The 22887-nt window shown below is 49.7% G+C and overlaps 1 protein-coding gene across 1 annotated transcript in view; it reads right to left on the bottom strand.

Annotated features, from left to right (window-relative positions):
• Nucleotides 1-2647: 2647 nt before the first annotated feature.
• Dpysl5 (dihydropyrimidinase like 5) overlaps nucleotides 2648-22887 on the bottom strand; it is an 88893-nt gene continuing 68653 nt past the window's right edge. Inside the window, exons 6-13 of the mRNA XM_042267058.2 lie at nucleotides 22449-22493; nucleotides 20635-20710; nucleotides 19371-19527; nucleotides 9649-9790; nucleotides 6920-7062; nucleotides 6232-6439; nucleotides 4081-4249; nucleotides 2648-2922 (exon numbers count right to left, since the gene is read on the bottom strand). Coding sequence (XP_042122992.1) covers nucleotides 2837-2922; nucleotides 4081-4249; nucleotides 6232-6439; nucleotides 6920-7062; nucleotides 9649-9790; nucleotides 19371-19527; nucleotides 20635-20710; nucleotides 22449-22493 — 1026 coding nt within the window. The 3' untranslated portion in view covers nucleotides 2648-2836. The remainder of the gene's footprint in view (nucleotides 2923-4080; nucleotides 4250-6231; nucleotides 6440-6919; nucleotides 7063-9648; nucleotides 9791-19370; nucleotides 19528-20634; nucleotides 20711-22448; nucleotides 22494-22887) is intronic.

The raw sequence follows: 22887 nt of genomic DNA, 5'->3' as shown, positions 1-22887 counted from the left end.
CGGCATTGGCTTGACAAGAGACCTTTACTGTGGACTCCTAGCACTACACACACGCACAGGCACACACACGCACGCACACACAGTAGCACAATTTTCTGGTGAGTTAACCCCACAAACCTAGAGAGCGGCTAAGGCAAGAACAAGAGTATTTATTCAGCAAGTACAAGACCAGTTTGAGCGCTGCATTCGGTGCCACCAGAGACCCTTTTCGCTCCAGCCAGCAGCCCCCCCGGATCGGTGATGGGGTTGGCTGGAGCTCCGCACGGGGCAGGGAGTGGACACTGGGGGGGGTGATGGTTTGTTCAGCTCCTAGAGCCTCCTGATTCGCACCCAGAAGCTCCTGGGTGAGCACACAGTCTATGGAAGGGTGGACTTGGGTCTGTAGTGGGGTGGGGGCGGATGAAGCGGAAGGGCCCACAGCAGCCCCTTGAATGCGTACTCTCCCACCACCCCAGGGCACGCACGCACGCACGCACGCACGCACGCACGCACGTACGTCTCGGGTGGAGGCACTCAGGTAAAGCTTTCCTGGCCCAACCAAGGTGCCCAGCCTCGCCGGCCCTACCACCCCACGGATCTTTGGCACCTGCCCAAGGCCCATGACCAAGCAAGGGCAGAAACAGACAAAGATGACGTGTAGCTAGGCGTGGCAGCCTGCGCCTGTAATTCCAGGACTTGGGAAACCAAGGCAGGATTGCTGTGGGTTCAAGGCCAGGCTACATAGGCAAGACTTTGTCTCAAAAAGAAGAGGAGGAGGGAGGCTAAGACTGTACCAGGGGATCAGTATTTCTGTTTTTGTTACCCATGAAGGCTTTTCCAGGGTCATTACCTACTGTTTCCCCGCAGCTACCTCAGTTCTCTGGGTTATCATTTCAGCTCCTAAGTGAGGTCCATCAGGATAAGGATGCAACTGAAAACCACACACCGGTTCCCAACACTTCTCTCGTCCAGGCTCAACCCAAGGGCATACATTAGTCTGCTCACAATAAAGATAAAATCGACTTGTGCAAAGCAAGGCAGAATGCATCCCCAGGGAGAAAGCATTCTCTCTGGTTAAACTCCTGGTGGGCCTGACCACTGTTTTCCACAGCTAGGTGAGACAGCCAAGGTCATAAGGGCAGTCGTGGACACTTCTGGGGCCAGCTGGCCTTAACTTTTGGGGCCTCTGGGCTTTTTTTTTTTTTTTTTTTTTTTTTTTTTGTCTGTACGCTGGGGGACAGTGGTAGGCATTCCACCGTCAGGAGGCGTGAGAGCTGATACACGAAGTGCTTTGATGCGCCCAAAGCACTACAAAAATGTGCAGGGATGGGTGCCAAGATCTCCGGGGCCTCTGGCAAGTTTGGGGAGCTCAAACAAAAGGGAGATCACTTCCCAAGTGGGGGGGGAGGGATGAGGCTTATCAAAGGCCAACAGCTGGTCGGCTTCTCCGACTGTGTGGCCGCCTGTGAGAGGCTCCGAGGAGCTTCTGAGACAGGGCGGCTCAAACCAGTAGTGGACAAGAGCGTGATGTTGCGTGCAGGATCCTGCAGGACCCTCCAGCACTTGAGCAGTGGGGTGGATTCTCCAGCTAGACCTCGTGTGCTGCGGCCCCTTCCCTGGTGGCTGGCCGGCCAATCCTCTCCTACTCCCCCTCCTCAGCAGGTACGGGGGGGGGGGGGCGCTTGCTAGTCACGCAGGAGGAGCAGCTAGGCCTTGACCAGCAGGGGGCAAGTTATGGGAAGCTGTGTAGGGGTGTGAGGGTTATGGGTGTGGGGTTAGTGCTGGGAGAGATCAGGAGCAGGGACGAGAGAAAGGGGTTCCCAGGGTCAGCGTCCAGGACCATCGGAATGGAGGAAAGTAGGAGGGGGTGTGGCGAGAGGCGGGGGTGTGGGTCAGGGGAGGCATGGTCCAGGGCTTCTGGTAGCAGGAAGGACCCTGGATTGGAGGGACGGGGCCAGGGGCACAGCCTGCCCCCACGCCTGCCCTGTACTGTCTGGTTGGTGGCGAGTGCAGCATCTCCTAAGAACCAAATCTATTCCCGATTCTATGCTAATGCTAGCGACAAGAAGCACCGTTATTTTCCACAGGGTGCACACACAAGTCAAACCAAACCACTGCGCAAACCGAACGTGCAAAACAAAACCATTTACACGCGCCTGGCACCAGCCCCATGCCCACCCAGCTACCCTGCTGGGGCCCGAGACTCCCAGAGGGTGCGGGTAGGGAGTGGAAAAGAGGCTAGCAGAGGGCACAGGGTGTCCCGACCACGGCCACATCCAGGGTGTCCCGACCGAACCCACACAGGGCTAGGGGGTGAGTCGGGAGACGTGGGACATCTTGGGCACGGCTGGGGGAGCTGACACACCTGTCTGGCTTGGGAAATGTCACCATGGGACCTAAGGGGTGAGTGGGGGGAAGGCCCTTACTTATAAAACACATCTGCTAAAGTGCTCTGGACCCCTGTCTGGGTGGGCAGCGGGGCAGGGCACTCAAGTCCGGGCCTTCCCAGAAGCCAGCGCTGGAGGCTGTGGTGAGAGGTGGGCGGGGCCGGGCGCTATGCATATGCATTGGGTGCTGTGCATAGTGTGGTCTCTGGGGCCCAGAGACACCCCGGGGGGTGGGCCGAGGAAGGAAGGAGCAGGGCAGGAGGGACAGACAGCTCAAAGTGCCTCGTTAGGGGCGGGTCAAAGCCCCGTGAATCATGTTCAGACAAGGGGAGGGCTCTCCGCTTCCTGGAGCCCCCACTGGTAGTGCGCTGCCCTGCCCAGCCTCTCCCACCCACGGCAGCCGTGGCCGGAAGGTGCGCAGGTGGGTGACGGTGGAACAGCCTCACTTGGGGGGGTGCTGGTCAGAGCCTTTACCAAATACCGCTCGACCGGCCTCCAGGGGGCGCGAGGATCCGGGCCGAGGCCCGCTTTGGAACATGGTCATCAATCTGAGAACCTGCAGGAAGGAAGCAGGAAAGGTCAACCATCGCAGATGCTGCCTGGGTTAACAGGGCCCCTGTCACCACCCAGGCTCAGACCTCTCCCACCCCTCCCCTCCCTTAAGAGAAGGCTGTCCACCTATTTTAAGACGGGCCTGGAGCTGTGCGTGTGCCCGAGGGGGTGCTGGGGTCTCCTGGCGCTGGAATTAGGGGCCGTGAGCTGCCGGGCAGCGGTCAGTGAGTGCTGGGGAACTGGGAACTGAAACCAAGTCCTCTGGATGAGCAGTACACGCTCTTAACTGCTGAGCCGGCCCATGCCTAACTTTTTCAACGTGGTTTCTCGGAATTGAACTCAGGTCCTTGTGTTTGCAAGAAAAACGCTTTACTGACTGAGCCGTTCCCCTGGTCCCAGGAATTGGGCCATTTAACCCTGAGGACTCTATTCCAGTGTCTGGATGAGAAAACCAGGGCTCAGGGCCATCATACAATCTCCACGTTTTTACAGTCTAAGGGATTTGAAGAGCCTGGGTTTGAACCCGGGTTTTCCTGACTCAGAGCCTACTTTCTGAGCATCCCCACTCTCACATGAACGGCATACTTGCGCTGTTAGACCACGGGATTAGCCAGTTACCACACAGACCTTCACACACAGGTCTCAGTGAGTAGGCCAGAGACTAAAACAGGAAGCTGGGAACTACTTTGGAAAATGAAATACCCACACTCCAAAGGTCCCACCCTCTGGAATTCTGAGGCTCAGAAGGAAGGGTCTAGTGTCCCAGAGATCACAGGGGGGCATTCTTCAGTGCTCCCCATTTCCAACAGATTAAGACTTGGGGCTGGACGAGAGATGGCAGACAACTTGAGGTCTATCTACTGTGTCAAGCTCTTGGACTGGGGCAGAAGAGGCCACTGGCTAGTCTGGATGTTTCTGGGTACCCTGTGTACAATGTCTTCGAGGTGTTTCAGGGGATGAAAAACAGCGCCAGGGAGAGCATCTGGTGGCCGTGGCCTCTCTAGCGGCTGGTAAGCTCTCCTGGTCCTCCCAGCTGTCAGCCTAGGTCTCTAACAGCACACGCGGCATGTCCTCCCGGCTCTACGAAGGACCTGCAGGCTGCAGCCCACCGCCCGGGCCTCCCACTCCTGCCTGCCAGCTCCCACCACACCCTCACCCTTACCAGAAAGGCTGAAGCTGGATTCATGAAGGTCCCGCATGCCCCCATGCCGGGTGACCGGCCGCGTGGGGGTGTCTGCCAGGGGCGTTCCCATCTCTTTTTTCCCAGGGTGGACAACAACGGCGACGTCCCCTAGGTAGGGGGTGCGGTCCACTCCCCTCACTTTTAAGGTCTAGCGAAGAGAAAAGACAGGGACGTCAGGGCCCCTGCACACAGCTGCAGCCTCCTCTACATGACACATGCTATGTATGACACCCAGGACCCAAGACACACAGGGACAGGCTTCTTGCTTCTGCAGCCCAAGTGCTGAAGAAGGCCGTCCTTGCTTCTGCATAAGACGGGCGTGTGCCTTGCACGTACAGGTGCACGTGTGCAGGAAGTGCCTCCGTCTCTGCCCTCCACGTGGGTGGACTCTTTCCAGGGGAGTCTGGCAGGGATACAGTTGAGGAACTCCTCCACAGTAAACATCCAGGCGCATGCAGAGGTGTCCCGACGAGGCCAGGCTCCCAACCGGCCAGACCTTTTACTGTGGTCTGACAGTGCAGTGAAAACTTAGGCTAGGTACAGTTGGTTAGGACAACAGGACACCGCCGGAAGCAGTACTAAACAAACGGTCAGGAGTCGCACTGCACAAACCAGACCACCAGGGTTCCAACCTCAGCTCTGTCACTTAGAGCTGTCCTGGCCCAGGTCAGTTATGGTGACTCACTCACTATATTAAAAGTGAGGGGGACAAAGTGTGTCGGAGTGTGTGCTGGTGGCCGAGGGAGCAGCAGCAGTAGCAGAGATGTGAGCACTGTGTCCTTTGGGATCGACCTCCAGTGCACAGTTGCAGCAATCTGGCCCCTCTCTGCTTTCCCATTTAAATTTCATCTAAGCCGGGTGGCGGTGGTGGCGCACGCCTTTAATCCCAGCACTCGGGAGGCAGAGGCAGGCGGATCTCTGTGAGTTTGAGGTCAGCCTGGTCTACAGAACGAGATCCAGGACAGGAACCAAAACTACACAGAGAAACCTTGTCTCGAAAGCCTATTTTATATATATATATATATATATATATATATATATATATATATATATATATATATATATATATATATAGAGAGAGAGAGAGAGAGAGATTGTAGCAATGGCTCAGAGGTTAAAGGTGCGCACAGCTCTTGCAGAGGCCGTGAGTTCAATTCCCAGTACCCACGTGAGGTGACTCACAATCACTAGTAACTCTAGCTCCGGGGACATCTGTACCCTCTGGCCTCCATGGGCACCCTGACTCACAGGTATGTACATACATGTGTACACAAACACATGCACACATTAACAACAACAATAATAATAACAATAGATCTATGCAAAACGGGAAGTGGAAACCGGCATTCTCCAACTGCCACATACGCTCCTGAATGGATGGTGTTCGATAGCATCCAGAGAAAACAGTGTGTTAGGGCTTGAGTCCGAAATCCCCCCCTGTCCCCAGGCTCACATTCTGAATGTTCATTCCCCAGCTGGAGGCCCTGGAACTTGGCTGGGACTTGGCTGGCAGAAGTCGGTCACTGGGGTGGGCGTTTGAAGGCTACTAGCTGGCCTCCAGTTCTGGCTTCCGGCTTCTTCCCTGCCTGCTGCATGTGAGCGATCACTCTACCAGTGGTTCTCAGCCTGCCTTGAATACAGCTCCTCATGTTACAGTGACCCCCCCCCCCACACACCATAAAATTACTTCCTTGCTACTTCATAACTATAATTTTGCAACTGTCATGAATCATAATGCAAATATCTGATTGCTGAGAACCACCGCTCCCGTTATCGTAAACTGCACCAGGTTACGTTAAAGCTTCTGAAATCAGTTAACCCTTTCCTCTCTCTCTCTCTCTCTTTGGTTTTTCGAGACAAGGTTTCTCTGTGTAGTTTTGGTGCCTGTCCTGGAACTCACTCTGTAGCCCAGGCTCGAACTCAGAGATCCGCCTGGCTCTGCCTCCCAAGTGCTGGGATTAAAGGCGTGAGCCGCCGCCACTCGGCTCCTTTCCTCTCTTAAGGTATTCTGGTCACATTGATTCAAAAATAACATACAACATGAGAGGTAATGGAGGGAAGCAAAGATGCCCCCCAACAGGGGCCTTGACCTCGTCCCCCACATCTTCCTTCCTTCCTTCCCTGCCTTACCTTCTCTCTCTGCACCAGCTTCTTATAGACAATGTCTGGGAAAGACCGCAGAGGACAGAACTTGCCAGTGCCCTCAGCACACATGAAGACGCCGTTCTCATACACCACACGCCCCCTGCTGATGGTGACCAGTGGTACGCCATGGCAGCGCATGTTCTCATACAGATTGAAGTCTCCACCCTGCACCTGGGTGCTGGCTGAGATGGTCCTGGTGGGAGAGGAGGTCGGGACAAGATCTGAGCACAGGGAAAGACGGTACAGCTTGATGCAAAGAGATGCTGCCCCGTGGGAAGGAATGATACCCAGAGCTGTCAGATAGGGGCTTAATTCCATCCCCTTACAATTCTTGTGTTGAAAATGCTACCCCCAGCATCTCAGAATGGGACCATATTTGGGCCCAGAGCCTTTAGAGAATTAATGCAAAAGGTTATATACTTTTGTATATTAAAAAATGTGTACTTTTCCCGTCCGCCTGGCGTCCTTAGAAGAGGGGACAGAGACATTGGACATGGGTATACAAAGGAATGGTTTATACATGAGCTTGGGAGGCAGACAATCACCAGCATGTCACTGCCACATTCCTCTACACTTGAAATGCTGCAAAGATTATTCGCCTTTCAGTTCTGTACTACAAGTTCTTAAAAATCCCAAGCCCTCCTAGTCCCAGGAGACTAGCGGCAAGCTTTACTTTGTGGCTTCCGGGTCCCACACCACCACATCGGCATCGGCTCCGGGGATGATGCGGCCTTTGCGAGGATACAGGTTGAGAATCTTGGCTGCGTTGGAGCTGGTGACGGCTACGAAACGGTTCTCATCCATCTTCCCTCCAACCTGGAACGAGGTAGAAGTGTCAGCTCAGCCCGGCTCTGGATCTGTGGCTCCCTTTCCCAGGCACTTGCTACCCAGCCTGTGGTCTTGTAGCTCAGAGGGCCACAGCTGTGGTCCTAAGGCAAACAGTGTGAGTGGCACTGTCCCACTATGAGTCAACTGGCAGGGCTTGAGAGGGCCTACTGGTCCCTTTATCCCTCACCCGGCCACCCTGGTGACTTGTGCCAAAGGCTGCCTGCCTGGGACCAACGCACCTCCTAAGACAAGCTCCACTTAGACGCCCACTTGGGATGACTAAGGGGCTTCCCTTCATGTGCAAAAGCTTACGTCCTGTCTTGCTTGCTGGTCTTCTTCCAAGGCCCACACAGAACGCCCGAAACTACAGGGAACTGAGCTCTATTCACACTAGGCTTACTTCACATACGTGCACACCTTACGACCAAGTTAACTCCAAAGTTAGGCACGGCAGGAAGCTGACAAGAACTATTAGAATAATGGAACAATACACTGTAACAGAAATTATTTAAATACTTACAGTATAGGCTGTGATAGCGCATGCCTGTGATTTTAGCTCTGGGAAAGCTGAGGTAGGACTCTTGTGAATTTAAGGCCAGCCTGGGTTACAGAATGAGTTCCAGGCCGGCCTGGGGTACAATGTGAAACCCTGTCTCAAACAAATGAACAACTCCCCCAAACTTACGAACTATTTTTAGAATTTCCCACTAAATGTTTTGTGGACTGTGGACCACCTGACACAGTAGAAAGCTGGGAGAGGTTACGGTATCTTCTGTGTTCTGAGAGAACTACCTGCTCTGCTGCTGTGGATTCTCCTCAAGGGACATGCCCTGAGCTAGGTCCCAGCCTCACCCTGAGCAGATAGCTTAGTGTTTATGACTTCAAATCTCTTTGAGCTCCTACTGAGCGTTGGGAGTTTTCCATGATAGACCAAGACCAAAAAATACTTAACTCTCCGTAGGCAGAACAGGTGGCATTCAAATGAAATTCCAGCCCCGATCTTTTTTGAAATTCAATTAGACAAAACATACCCAGAACTTCATATTCGTATCCCTTGACCCAAAAATCCCCTTCTAGAAATCTGTCCTAAGGAAGTAATTAGAAATGGTGACGTTCTCAAACAAGGACTCTCCTACAGCAGCATTTGAAGTGTGAAAACCGGAAATAGCCAAAAGTTTCAAAGGAAGAATTAAATATAGTATTCCCATTGGAGGGAGTATTACGTAGTAATTTTTAAAAAGACACTTTGAGCCTAGGGGCGTAGGGAGTGGTGGAGCTCCGGCCTAGTGTGTATGAAGAGCTAAGCTGGATCACAAGTAGCAAAAACCAGCTTTTTAAAAAGCCCACAACCGGGGCTGGAGAGATGGCTCAGAGGTTAAGAGCACCGACTGCTCTTCCAGAGGTCCTGAGTTCAATTCCCAGCAACCACATGATGGCTCACAACCATCTGTCATGAGATCTGGCGCCCTCTTCTGTATACATAATAAATAAATAAATCTTAAAAAAAAAAAAAAAAAAAAAAAAAGCCCACAACTTTGTGGAGTTCTAGGAAGACACTCACAATGACTTAAAATATGAAGAAAATCAAGATGAATCCAGTTACTAAAATAGTGTATGTAGCCAGGCACAGTGGCCTCCACCTAAAATCCTGGCACTTGGGAGGATGAAGCAGGAAGACCGCCGACCATTCAAGGCCAAACATGTCAACAGAGCGAGATCCTGCCTCCAAAACCAGAAGGAAAGATCCAGTACATGCGCTGAACTTCAGAAGCACACCAAAATGCTAACGTTCTAGGTATCAAATTGTATGGATTTTTTTTCCTTATGCTCTTCTGAACTTTTCACATGTCAATAACAGGTCCTATCACTTTCTTAATGAAATGGGGTGAGTCTCCCCCCCAACCCCATAAGTGTGCGGTGACACTATGCTAGCTATACATGACCTCTGCCACCTAGTGACACTACCAACCTCTTTGCCTTGCTGTTGGGTAACACAGGAGCGAGCTGTGACTGGGTCATCTCTCCTGCGAAGGCTAGCCTCGGTGGTCAACTTGACTGGAATTAACTAAAACCCAGGCAGTTAGGCACACCTGTGAGGGATTTCTCTTGAATGGATTATTTGAGGTTGGCAGGTCCACCCCGATGCTGGGCCATACTCTCTGGTATATATATATGGACATGGAAGAAGGAAGCTTTTTCTCTTTGCCTGCTTGTCCTCACTCTTGCTGGCAAGTTCATCTACACTGTTGCTGGGGCATTCCTTCGCTGATATTAGAGCCTACTTTGTTGGTATTCTAACATATACTAAAGACTGGTTGAGACATCCAGCCTCATGGGCTGAATGACTACTGGATTCTTGGACTTTCTGTTGGGAGACAGACATTGTTGGGCCAGCCTGTGAGGTACTCTTTAAGATCCTATATATACGTGTGTGTGTGTGTGTGTGTGTGTGTGTGTGTGTGTGTGTGTGTTCACTCTATCAGTTCTGTTCCTCTAGAGAACCCTGACTAACACACCCCGCTAAGAGTGGGCTTGGCTGGAATCTTCAGTGCGGGCAAGGCTGCAGACACCTACCACTCCCCTCTCCCAGATCACGCTCATTCGATCCTGCACGCCGCTCACACCGTGTGGGATCTTGGTGAAGTCTTCCTTGCCCATGGCTTTCTGCTTTGTGGTGAATGGCCGGTGATCTGATGCCACAATATTCAGAGTGTCACTGGGGAGAGAGAAGTGGCCAGTGAGGGGACAGGAGGCCAATGCCCCGGGCGGGGGAGGGGGGGGCAGGTTGAGGGGAAAGCCTGGGCTTGGGAACCTGGAGAATCCATTTCCAACCTGATCTTGCTGCTTCCTTGCTGGGTGAGCTCTGGTGGTTTGTTTCTTTCATTTAAGAAATTTATCCATCTACAGAATTGGCATATGCGCAGGGCATGTTCCAGGAGACTTCTGCAAATGCTTGGGCTGATGATTGTTAAGATAGTGGGCAGAGAACTTACCCACCATTTAGAGCTTGGCGGGGGTGAGATGGCAGAAGTGATCTTAATGTCCAAGGCTCACATGCCAGCTCGCTTGCCCCACACTGTCCCAGGAGGACACACTTAGTAGGTGCTTGACAAAGCGTTTCCAAATCAGTGCTAAACTTGCTAAGTGGCTGGGAGCCACAGCGCCCAAGAGAAAGCATCCCAAGACTTAACAAACCACTGTCTAGAAGCTGATGACCAGTTCACCAGTTCACCAGTACCATCCACGACAAAGTCTTCAGGCGGATACAGAACCAGGGAAGGGTGTTCAGAGAAGCATGCTGTGGCCAGCTCTCTGCCAAAGAGGGAGGCAGACAGACGGACGCCCCTCCCTTCAGAGATTTCTGGACTGGAAGACGCAGCGATGAGAATGCTTATGTCACCAGGGCAAAGGAACCCTCACAGGGACCTGGCTGCCGCAAGGAGAGGATGTGGAAGCGGGGACATTCCTGGGAGTGCTCTGTAGAGCCCCCGAGGGTCTCATGTCTTGGGGATAAGCACATGGGCTAAACGGGCAGCCCACTCTGAAGGGGCCCTGGGAGCAGAACAGGGTGTGATGTGGTCTGGGGCTCTGGGGGCAGATTTTGAGGCTCTTGGCAGTTACCGGTCAGGCTACACAGAGGGTTGTCTCTCCCCGGACCTGGCAGGCCCAACAGTTCAGGCTCTTGCCAGAGACTAATAATGCCCCTGGCAAGTCCACGGCAAGATGACTCAGCTCTTTGGGTGGTAGGGCTGACCTCAGCCTAGGCTACAGAGACAGGATGAGACGTCCGGAGAACAAGAGTGTTCTAGAACCCCTGAGGCTCCCCATACCCCGTGAACCTGCAGAGGCCACAAGAAATGATGAGATCTCAGGGTCTGCTCTCTTCTCAGAGATCCTCAGATATCCAGGTGAGGCTTAGACTAGGGGGGATTCCAACAGAATAATGGGTTACAGGTCAGGGACCCCGAAACTCAGGCTCAACTCCCACCCTTTAAATGAGCACCTAACTTCCTCAGAAGCAGGTACCACTCAGCAAGTGTGAATAAATGGTAGTAAATTTTTAATTTTTGTTATTTATTATTTTTTTAAAGATTTATTTATTATGTATACAGTGTTCTGTTTGTATGTATGTCTGCAGACCAGAAGAGGGCACCAGATCTCATTACAGATGGTTGTGAGCCACCATGTGGTTGCTGGGAATTGAACTCAGGACCTCTGGAAGAGCAGTCAGTGTTCTTAACTGCTAAGCCATCTCTCCAGCCCTTGTTATTTATTATTTATCTATTTATTTATCTATTTATTTATCTATTTATTTATCTATCTATCTATTTATTTATTTATTTATTTATTTATTTATTTATTTATTTGTGTGTGTGTGCGCGCGCGCACATGTGGGTATCATGGCATGAGCATGGAGATCAGAAGACATCTTTCCTTCTAACATGTGGGTTCTGGGGATTAAACTTAAGGTGTCAGGTTTGGTGGCCATTGTCTTTTACCTGCCCAGGAAACCAGACTTGAAACCAAAGGACAAATGTGGCTTGTACTTTTTATTCAGGCTTCACCTGAGAAAGGATGCCATAAAGGAAATGAAGGGTGAGCAACTCAGATTCTCTCTCTCTCTCTCTCTCTCTCTCTCTCTCTCTCTCTCTCTCTCTCTCTCTCTTATTCCTTTTTATTTTATGGGTATGGGTGTTTTGACTGAATGTATAGCTCTGCATCACATAGATGCAGTGCCTGAGCAGCCAGAAGAGACCCTCTGGTCCCCTGGAACTGGAGTTACAGACAATTGTGAGCTGCCATGTGGATGCTGGGACTTGAACTCAGGTCACCTGGAAGAGCAGCCAGTGCTCTTAACTGCTGAGTCCTCTCTCTGGCCCTCAGATTCTCCTGTAGGACAGGTAACTGATGTCTGGGTTTACCAGCCAGCATTCTTCATCACATAAATTATACCAACAACATGTTATAGGAGAAAATTATAGCAATCATAAATTCCTATAAATAGTTAGAATTGTGCCCTGAATCCTATAAAATAGCACACATTTACAATGTGCACTGATTAAAAAGGAACTAAGACTATTTCTCTACCATATGATATCATAATTCTTACATGAGAATGTATTTAAATAATTAAAATCAATTAATTATTCAATGAATAATGCTTCCTTTTCCTGTCTGAGTATGGGTAGACTGAACACTTACTGTATTCTTGTTCCTTTGGCAAATTTTTTTGTAGCAAGTGGAATATTTCAAAGGACACTCTGACTTTGAACCTAGTCTTTATTACAGTATTATTTTTTAATATGTAAAAATGGTTGTTGTGCGTGTTTGCATGTGTGTGGCTGCACATGTGTGCATGCATGCATGCAGAGGCCCAAAGTTGCCATCACATGTGTCTTCCACAGTGGCTCTCCACTTCATTTATTGGGTCACGTGGGCACCTCCATTTGGCTATCAGACTCTTGAAACAATGGACCCCAAGAAATTAAGAGTTTCCCCAGAAACCTTCATGTTGAGAGACTGAGAGTCTCTGTGGGCGCCATGGGCCCTGGCCCCCGACTGGGAGTGGCTGCGGCCTTGCTTGCTTGACCTTGATCAAAATTCCTCCCTATTTGGATTCCCTGCCGGTATCCACCCTTCTGAATGCTTAAGGGAAGTTCCTTGTTGTGTATCCTGTATTTTGGGCGTTAACTACTTAGATGCTAGATGGTCGAACATTGAGTCTGGAATGTAGACCATTGACAGCGAACTTCTGCCCTCCGGGGGTTCCTCCATTTGTGCTGTAAGCCTGTAAGTATTTAAGGTTTCTCCCCTCTTTCAATAAACGGCATTCGACATCCAATCGTACGAATGACTCGCTGTCTTTTGTCTCTATTTTTTAATCCGCAGCCCTTCGCTCAGACATGGTGAACGGTTAGCAGTAACGCGGGCGTTACCGCTACAAATGGAGGTTCCTACCGAGATCTGAGAAAGAAAGGACCAGCTGACGGACACTCTTGGAAGGCCGGCCGGCATTTTAAAGGTAAGAGTGGATTGAAATGTTGAAATGGGTGCAGGTAGCTCACAGTCAGTTAATTGGACTGTTGAAGCAGGAAGGCACCAAAGTTAAGTAAGGGCAAGACAGCTAAAGATTTTAAATGAAAAAGGAAATCTTCCCCATAGAGAAGAGGGAAATTTCCCGTTAGAAAAGGGAGAAAAATTTTAATCAAGAAAAAAGGATTTTCCCGGTAAAAAGCGGAAAAATTTTTGAAACTAGGCCTAAAGATTGGGGCCCTGTAGAGGAAGGATGAAGGAAAGAGAGAAGCCTCTTCCCAGTGGTAATGGAGGATGTAAAGACTTTTTCCAACTGTAGAGTTTTCAGGATAGCTGAAACTCTGAGTTCTCTCTGCCAGTGCAGAGCCGCAGCATCTGAATTACAAAGAATCGGCAGGTAGGCCTCATTGCTGCTGTCTGAACAGCAGGCGAACCCAGAGCTTAAAGTTTTGCTGTTTGTTTGCTTAATTTTGGTTCAAATGTTTTTTATTTTTTCCTTCAGAGTGGGAATAGTTCAATATTTAGGGTCCCTTCGTGGGAAATGTTTTTCTGTTTTTCCCTTATGGTGGAAATAACTCGTTATTAGGTAGTCCCTTCATGGGAGTAGGAAGTTTAAGGGTGAGTTTGTGTGTGCGGGCACACACCCAATGGCGTGGCGGACAAAGGCGTGCACGAGATAGCCCAAAGCAGCGGGCGGGTGGACAGGTACACGCCGGTGGGAGGCAGAGTCGTGATGGAGTGCGGCCCAGGCAGGCGCTGGCAATAGAGCCCGAGCAGTGGGCAGAGCAAAGCTAAGCTACAGCCTCAGCTCTCGCCAAGCGATCAGAGGCCGGGAAGGGACTAGCACTAAAAGTTTAAACGGGCCTAACTTCTGGTGAATAATGGTTTCGGTCAGGACATGCTGAGTCAATGCTGTTTGAATAAAGGATGTTCTGTTCTTTTGATTGTCTTGATAAATGTTTGGATAAATGTTTGATCCTCATGGTAGATAAACTAAAGGAACAAAATTCATAATTTTGAACTATATATTAGATGTGCTCTTGTCTGTTGATCATTACTGAAAATTTGGCTCTACAATTTAAGTTGCTTTCTAAAAATTCTTGGTTTAATTCTATAAAAATATAACACCTAAAATGAATTGGGTTGTTAGCTTATTAAATAATGTTGCTAAGATAAACCCATAAATAATAATCTCTTACTAATAAAGAGGTTACAAAATTATTTTTACAGTAAATAAAATACAGGTAAATTGTTTGGTCCACATTGTTAATAATTGGCTATTTATGTTAATGTGTTACTTAAAATTTATAAAAAATAATCCTCTTTTTAAGATTTTATAAAAATACAAGAGTATTACCTAAAGTTTACCTTTTCAAATCCTATAGAGATTGTATTTAATGCTTTTATAATTGACATATGTAAAAAGGACCATGAAAACAAAAGCTGATGATAAAATTGCTCAATTATTATTGCTTTCATATTTTAAATTAAAAATGGCACTGATATATAGAACTAGAGGCTTTGAAAATACAGGAAAAAAGGTGTTTTGACAAACAGTTATCAATGATAAACAGCCTAAATTAAAAATAAAATTATGTGGGATTGAGATTAAAAGATTATTGGATTCTGGTGCTGGATATATCTATAATTTCACAGGAATCCTGAGATCCCAATTGGCCCCTTAAAAATTCTACCTCTAACCTACAAGGTATTGGCACAGCTCAGACGCCATTACAGAGCAGGCTACTTTTAAATTAAAAGGATGAGGAAGGTCATACAGGAACTTTTCAACCATTTGTGCTACCTGACATTCCAGTGAACTTGTGGGGACAGGATGTGTTAAATAATATGAGAAAGGTGCTTACTACACAGCCTATACAACAGATGCTAAAGAGTCAGGGCTACTGCCCGGGCAAAGGCTTAGGGAAAATGTTACAAGGAGACCTGCTCCCTGCGGCAGACAGAAACTGTGTCACTAGGGGTCCTGGCAATACTAGAGGATTAGGGTGTTTTCCATAGAGGTCACTGCATAGCAGCCTTCAATAATACAACCAATAAAAATCACTTAAAAAAGTGATAACCCTGTGTAGATGGCCAATAGCCCTACTATATGTCAAATCTATGTGTCTTTGGCCCTAGCTCCAGTTTAAAAAGCTTTTCCAGGTGTTTATATAATTCACTACATGGATGATATATTAATGGCTGCTAAAGATAAAAAACTTGTTTTTGATGCCTTTTCTAATTTACAAGAGGTTCTTAGCCTGGCTAATTTACAGATAGCCCCAGAAAAGGTACAGGTATCTTTTCCCTATCATTATTTAGGTCATGAATTGTTACGCACGGGCATACGCCCACAAAAGATTACTCTGCGTATGGATCAGCTACGCACACTTAATGATTTCCAAACCTTTCTGGGAGATATTCAATGGCTTCGTCCCACTTTAAAAATTCCAACAGGTCAGCTTCGCCCCTTGTATGATGTCTTAAAGGGTGACCCTGACCCTTCATCTCCCCGTAAATTAACAGCTGAAGGACGTGTAGCCCTACAACGTGTGCAAGAGGCCCTGGAACAGGCTCACGTGCAGTATATAGATCTTAATTCTCCCTTATTGTATTTGTGTAAAGAATCATTGTCTTCATGCTTTTGCTTACATGGGAATGCCAAAATACATAAAAACTGATAATGGTCCCGCCTATAGTAGTACGGGATTTTCAAAATTCTGCCAAGATTTTTCTATTGTTAATAAGACTGGTATTCCTTATAATCCTCAAGGGCAGGCTATAGTAGAACGCTGCCATCGTACCTTAAAAACTTATATTGCTAAAGTAAAAAAGGGGGAGCTAGGGGCTCATCTCTCCTCTCCACATTCTATTCTTTCCCTTGTTTTATATATTTTAAATTTTTTATTGGTGGATTCTGCTGGAGTATCTGCTGCAGATAAGCACTGGAGGGCTCCTGTTGCAAATCATCCTCTGGTGCAATGGAAAGATCTTTCTACTGGCACTTGGAGGGGACCCGATCCGGTGTTGGTGTGGGCCCGGGGATCTGTTTGTGTCTTTCCACAGGACAATGAAATTCCTCTCTGGGTTTCTGAACGCTGTGTGTGCCCTGTGGCTGCTGCTGAATCCCAACATGGCAGAGACCTATTGGGCCTTCGTAAAAAATTCTCCCCTTCTGATGCCGATGGGGATTGAGAGCCCAATATGGCCAGCCTTGGCAAACATTATTGTAAGCCTAGGAACTGTAGCCATGTGGTTGGATTCTTCAGAAGGTAATGTATGGTAACTTTTTTCAAAAAACATTGAGAATGTATCACACCTTAGAGATTAAGGATAACTCTGAAGGTCAATGAACTTCATTTGTTAACAGTAGCATGCCAGCTAAGCCTTTCACATTTCTCAACCCCCCTCAAGCTGGTGTAGTACCTACTTTTCAGGAATGGCTCTGTGCAACATTTATTTGCCTCCTGAAATTCATCTAGCCTTTTTGAAGATACCTCAAAATTTGTGAGCCTGAATGTGGCCATTATTGAGGCCATTAGTTCTACTCCTTGTTTGCTGTTTTTGTTTTCTGTTTTCTTTGTTTCTCAGTTGTTCTCTTGCAGACCTGCCAGCCTAAGTAGTGCTGGGACCAAGAAAAATGGGCCTTGGTGGTTCGTGTTCCTGGAGCCGTGTCCATGCCAGTGGACCGTGGCAGCTAGACACAGATGATGCTCACACGCTCCAGAAGAGACTCTGACATCGCTGTTGCCGTTGTTGCTGTTTTAGCAGTGGTGGTCACTGCTGCTATTGTTTCTGGGATTGCTATTTCATAATTGGTTACTACAGCTAGCACAATGGAGACCCTGGCAGCAAAAGTAGCTACCACAGTTAGTTAATCTTTCTTCTTATTGGGCATGACAAATTTAATTCCACTTTTATACATTATAATTGGCTTTGTAAGTTGTAAAAAATTATTAAAACTCAAGTTCCATTTGCTTATGGGATACCACCTTACAAGGACTCCTATTTACAGTAAGGCTCGTTTAAGAAGGGAATGGTTCAATTGCCCTTAGCTTCCTGGCTATGGGTGAGTTCGGACTTCTGTTGGTCTTTTCTGTGTCACACAGATTGCAAGCCCAGTGCCACTTTGAGATCTTTGGCGGCAGTCACTCTACAGCTCACATGGTTGAGTCTGTATGATAATGAGTATTCAGAGACGGGTAATGCTTGGGCGGCTGCCACCAACCTAAGACAGAGCACTTGTGTGGCCTGGGCAAGTGTCTCTATGACGGGTAAGGTGGTCTGCTGGTCCCACGCAACCTAAGTCAGAAGCTCATTTAATAAAAAGGGGGGAACTGTGGGCGCCATGGGCCCTGGCCCCCGACTGGGAGTGGCTGCGGCCTTGCTTGCTTGACCTTGATCAAAATTCCTCCCTATTTGGATTCCCTGCCGGTATCCACCCTTCTGAATGCTTAAGGGAAGTTCCTTGTTGTGTATCCTGTATTTTGGGCGTTAACTACTTAGATGCTAGATGGTCGAACATTGAGTCTGGAATGTAGACCATTGACAGCGAACTTCTGCCCTCCGGGGGTTCCTCCATTTGTGCTGTAAGCCTGTAAGTATTTAAGGTTTCTCCCCTCTTTCAATAAACGGCATTCGACATCCAATCGTACGAATGACTCGCTGTCTTTTGTCTCTATTTTTTAATCCGCAGCCCTTCGCTCAGACATGGTGAACGGTTAGCAGTAACGCGGGCGTTACCGCAACAAGTCTCCTGGAAGCTTGGTGAGAAAGAGGAAAAACTTGTCTCTCTGCAAAGAGATCTCCCACGGATCTGACAACTTGCCTGACTATCTTTTAAGGAGAGATTGGAGCTGGACAGTGATGAGTCAATGTTGGGCAAGACCACACGTTGACCAGTATAGCTTAGTTATGTGTGCCTCTTGCCCTCTCCGGACACCCAAGCTTCATGTCAGGGCCAGAAGACAGACTTCTCTTCCAGGGGCTGAGAGGGGCTTTAGGACACTGTCCCTGCTAATTTAGCCTACATCCAAGCTCTGGGTGAGACACAGGTGGTCTAGCCTGCTCTCCCACCAAAGCGATAGTCAAGCCCCATGAGGTTCCTGCGGGCTGGGGCACTATAGAAAGTGTCCTGGAGCAAGTGGCCTCACCAGGGCCCTTGCTGGTACTGGAAGCTGACTGAGGAACATGCCTGGGCAGGGGGAAGATGTTCTCACCTTCATTCTTCCTCCACCTTCTCTGGCATGAGCAGAGAGAGCTGGGGGGGCGGGGTCAAGGAGCCAACTATAAACTAGACAGGACTTTAACAGCCAAAGGGAAGAGAAAGTAATGTCTCTTCCCAGAATGCCACTAGCAGAGGCTCAAGAAGCTGCAAGCTGTCCCTGAAACAAAACCAACCTTTCGTGACGGTGGCTTGCCAAATCCAGAATGTTCCTTGGACTGTTTTCTTCAGGCTGGGGTTGAGCATGAGGCAGAGAGGGGATTGGGAATGGAGGTCGGGAGAGGGTATCACAGGGATGGAGGAAGACGGGGAAGGGGACAGAAAGAAGGATGGAATGCGCAGCAGGAGGAAGGGACACACAAGGAGGGAGAAACTGAGGCAATAATAGGGAGAGGTGACGGTAAGCATGGCTAATCTCTATGCCAACTGGATTGAATTAAGAGCTGCAAGGGCAATCGTGAGGTGCGCCTTTGGGTGTGTCTGTGAGGGCTTTTCTAGAAAGGACTGAGGGAAGAAGAATACAAGCTGTACCATCCTGAGAGCTGAGGGTCTGGGGTGAACAAACAGGAAAGAAAACCGGGTAACTCTGCACTTCTCTGCTCTCTGTCTCTTGACCCACTGAGATGTGGGGTCCTAGCAGCCTGCTCCCAAAGCCTTCATGGAGGGTGGTATCTCTGGAAAGGAGCTAAAAGAAGCCCTTCTTCTCTTAAAAGTTGGCTCTCTCAGGTATTGCAGTAATAAACTAACTAATGCAGTCAGGAAGGGAGAGGACAGGTCCTATCCCCCAGCGCCCCACTGGGCTTCAGGGTGAGGTGTCAATGGCCTCTGAAATGCTGGTCAATGGTCTCCACTCCAAATCAGGTTGTCAGAGACGCTCAACAGGACAGCAAGGGACAATTGGGGACAGGTTCAAGAAAAACCACCCCGAGGGCCCAACAGAACCAAACCCAGGTCAGGTTTGGTTTCTAGAGCTGGAGGACATCACCTTAAAGACCGATAGCCCCCCTGCGTGGAGTGCTGTGCGACTCCAAGCCCTTACTTGGCCAGCAGGCTCATGAGGTAGGTGGACGTGTTGGTGTCCAGTCTCAGAGGAGGCACCGTGACGTAGGCGGCTGCATGGGACCAGTCCTGGTGGTAGTAGTGCAAGCCTGTGAGCGTGGCATGTGCGTTGGTGGTCTCGGCCAGCACCACTTTCCCTGGAAGGAGAGGCGAAAGCATAACCAGGAAGGCCCTGGTCTGTGAGGTGGTTGGGTTGCACATCTCGCTGCACAGATAGATAAAGGAGCCGAAAGCAAACCGGAAAAGGCTTGCCCCAGCATGAAAGGCCCAGAGACGTTCTTATTGGGCCGACCCTGGGCAGAGACAGGTGTAGATTTCCAGGCCAGGGAGCATAGGAGAGAATTTTGAGGAGCCTAGTGTGGCCTGGCTGTGTACAGACAGCAGTCGGGGAGTGAGGCAGGGTGATGGTCGGGCATGCACGGACTGCCAGGCCTAGTGGGCAGTCCAGGCTGTTCTCTGGGCAGGCAGGGGATGTGCCGGTTCTGGGAGCTGCTGGAGTGAAATCCAGAAGCAGATTCGGGAGTCAGAAAGTCAGGGGAAGGGTCCATCCAGCAAGCTGGGCCAACAGTCCAGCTGGGACCCCTCAAGGGTCTTCAGCTGAAGGAGAGGCAGGATGTGGGTCCCAGATGTCAAGAGGTTATGAAGGCTGTGGCACCCACACTTCTGACTTACACCCACAGGGTTCTACCCTGACTTTGTTTCTTCTGTTACCAGTACCCCTGATAAGTACCCCTTACCAGTACCCCAGGCTAACAAGTTTGAGTACCACCAGGGAGTCTGCACTGGGGGTGGGGTGGGGGTCACACAAATGCCCCTCGGGGGTCAGATGCAGGGTTCACAGTGGTGATAAAGGGAAGTTGGGGGCCCACACACTGTTATTTCACCCTGCTCCCCCAGCTCCCCCCCCCACATGCCCCCTGGAACCGGTTTAGCATTTTGTTAGTTGCCAAGGTAATTTTTACCCAAAGGACATCAATTAACGAGTCAATTTAGGACTGTAATTTTACTTGACCTGGTCAAGGTAATAGACATTTCTGGAAAGCTGCTATGTATACACACGTGAGGAGAAGGGCTGGTTTGGATCTACTGAGCCCAGGCTAGCCCAGGGCACTCTGAGGCAGACAACTGTGAAGACATGGGAAGGGCAGGCTACCCCTGGTCTCAGCAGCCCAGCCGGGCAGAACGGGAGCTAATGGACCCTTCTCCTCCTCTGGTCCCACAGCACGAGGTACCAGGACCCTTACCTTGCATCTTAGCAGCTGCGATCACATCCCCAGCCGAGATGCTGGACACATTGACCAGGTAGATGGGACAGTGAGTCTGAAGACAAGAGACAGGAGGAAGTCTCGGTACCTGCCCACTTCCCCCCCCTCCCCCCGAAAGCTGCCATGTACCCAAACTACCCCTCCATCAGCCCTGCACCAACATACATCCCTGCATGTCATGCGTCACTCATCCCTAGATGAGAGTTCACACTCGGGGGATGCAGGGCTGGCGGTCTGAGCACACAACAGGGTGCGAATTGTGTGGAGCGAGGCGGAAACAGATGGAAGCCAGCATCGGGGACCACCAATCTAAGTGACCTCAGGCTGCAGCTGGTGAGTTTAAACCTCAGATTTTCTCTGATCTCATGGGTTTTCTCCTGCTTCATTTTTTTTTTTTTTTCTGTTCATAAGCACGATGACCCAGGAACAGTCGTGTGTTACATCCTACACCTGACATTTTGATGCCTGTGGTCCAAAGGTCACTTTATCAACAGACAGAATGTACCCAGGAGAAAAAAACCAGGCTCAGAGGCTAGGCTGGACAAAGTTGATCTTGTAACATCTGGACTGTCATATGCATCAGCTGTTCTACAGATGTGTGCAAACATAGTCCATGGCCTAATGTCTTTGGGCACTTTTGCACTGAGATGCAAGGAGCTGATGGTTGGTCAGACCCTTCCTGATTGTGGGCTGGGTGTCCACTAGGAAGTAGCTGGTAAGAACTGTTGTCATGACAACAGAACAACGTCCAGACCTTGAAGGAGCTAACAGGAAACCTTCCGAGATGCCATTCTGTGCCAGTTAGGAGACAGGGGCTTTGAGGTGCCTAGCATGAGCTGATTAACCCTAGGATTGGTTGATAGGCAGCCTCCCTGTCCTCTACATTCCTAGAAACATATTTCTGTGTTTCCACCCTTCCGGGCAGCCCAGGCCATTCCAGAGGGGAAGGCCCCAAGCAGGAGCCCTCATTAGAATCACGGGGGTTGGGAGAAAACAGACATCCTCCCAATACAGAATGCTGGGCACTGTCCCAGTTTCTGATTTACTGGGTCTCTCTGGAACTCGAGAGCTTGTTTATCTGAATCTGTAATTCTGACATGGTGCTGATTTTGCCCTCCAGGAACCACGTTGCGGGAAATCTATCGTTCTAGAGCCGGTAGTTCCGATTATCTGAGCAAATCAGACCCTTCAGCGACATCCTGCAGGAAGGGATGGCCTTTCCATGGCACAAAGTACTCTCCCTGAGTCCCAGCAGCTGTACGGAGCGGAGTAAGTGATGCCGCCACTCTGATTTCAGATGATGAAGTAGCGGATCAGAGGGGGCATGATGTGCATGATGTGCAGGTGGCTGAAAGCATGTATTTATCAGATAAGAGCAAGGCTCTGATTTCTGGCATCATCTCTAGCTGGTTCCCGCCACGCTCCGCCAGTGCCTTGTTAAGGCCTTTTCCTGAATCAAACCCGGGACAGAAGCTGGAACACTGAGGCCCCAGCGGCACAGGGTTAAATTCTAACTGCCTAAGCTACTTATACTTGAGCAATGAATCTCCGCTTTAGCGCTCCAGCTTCATCAAGCTCAAAGGGGTGGGGCAGAGAGCTGGGGCGGGCAGGATGCACACCGGAACTCTGGGACTAACACGTCCCTTCAGCCGGCGTTCCACCCCCCTCTCCCCGGGAGCCACTTGGGGCACTGGCCTCCAGACAAGAATGAGTTCACACCACGGTCCCAGGGGGGAGGACGGGGGTGGGGTGGGGGTGGGGGTGTGTGGGGGTTGGGGACGGGGACGACTTACCCTGTTTGCAATGGTGATGACGCGGTGAGTGGCCTCGGCTTCCAGCTGTTGAAAACAAGGGGCAACCGTTAGAGAACCAACCGTCACCATCTCCTTCAAGCCAGCCACACCTGCCTGAGAGCTCTCTGTAGGGAGAGCACTGGAGCAGCATCCACAGCAGAGGCTGGCTGCATCCACAGGCACTGGCTGTGGATGGGGGCCAGGCACCGGGCCCCAACCGCTAGGACCTCCGTGGCAAGACAGTCCCAGGATTTAGGATACCTGCTGCATCTCGGTACCCTAACGGTGTTTGCCAGGCAAGCCAGGTGACATGAAATCGTTGCTTGGAAACGACAGAGCTGTCCTCTGATTGCCACAGGTGTCCTATGGTGCCCTCCCCCCATACACAAGGTAATTAATAAAAATCTTTAAAAATGTCTTCAGGCAATGAAAGGATATT

The sequence above is a fragment of the Peromyscus maniculatus genome, chromosome 22 (assembly GCF_049852395.1).
Source record: "Peromyscus maniculatus bairdii isolate BWxNUB_F1_BW_parent chromosome 22, HU_Pman_BW_mat_3.1, whole genome shotgun sequence".
In the NCBI taxonomy this organism is placed as follows: domain Eukaryota; kingdom Metazoa; phylum Chordata; class Mammalia; order Rodentia; family Cricetidae; genus Peromyscus; species Peromyscus maniculatus.
This window is presented reverse-complemented; position numbering and strand designations above follow the sequence as displayed.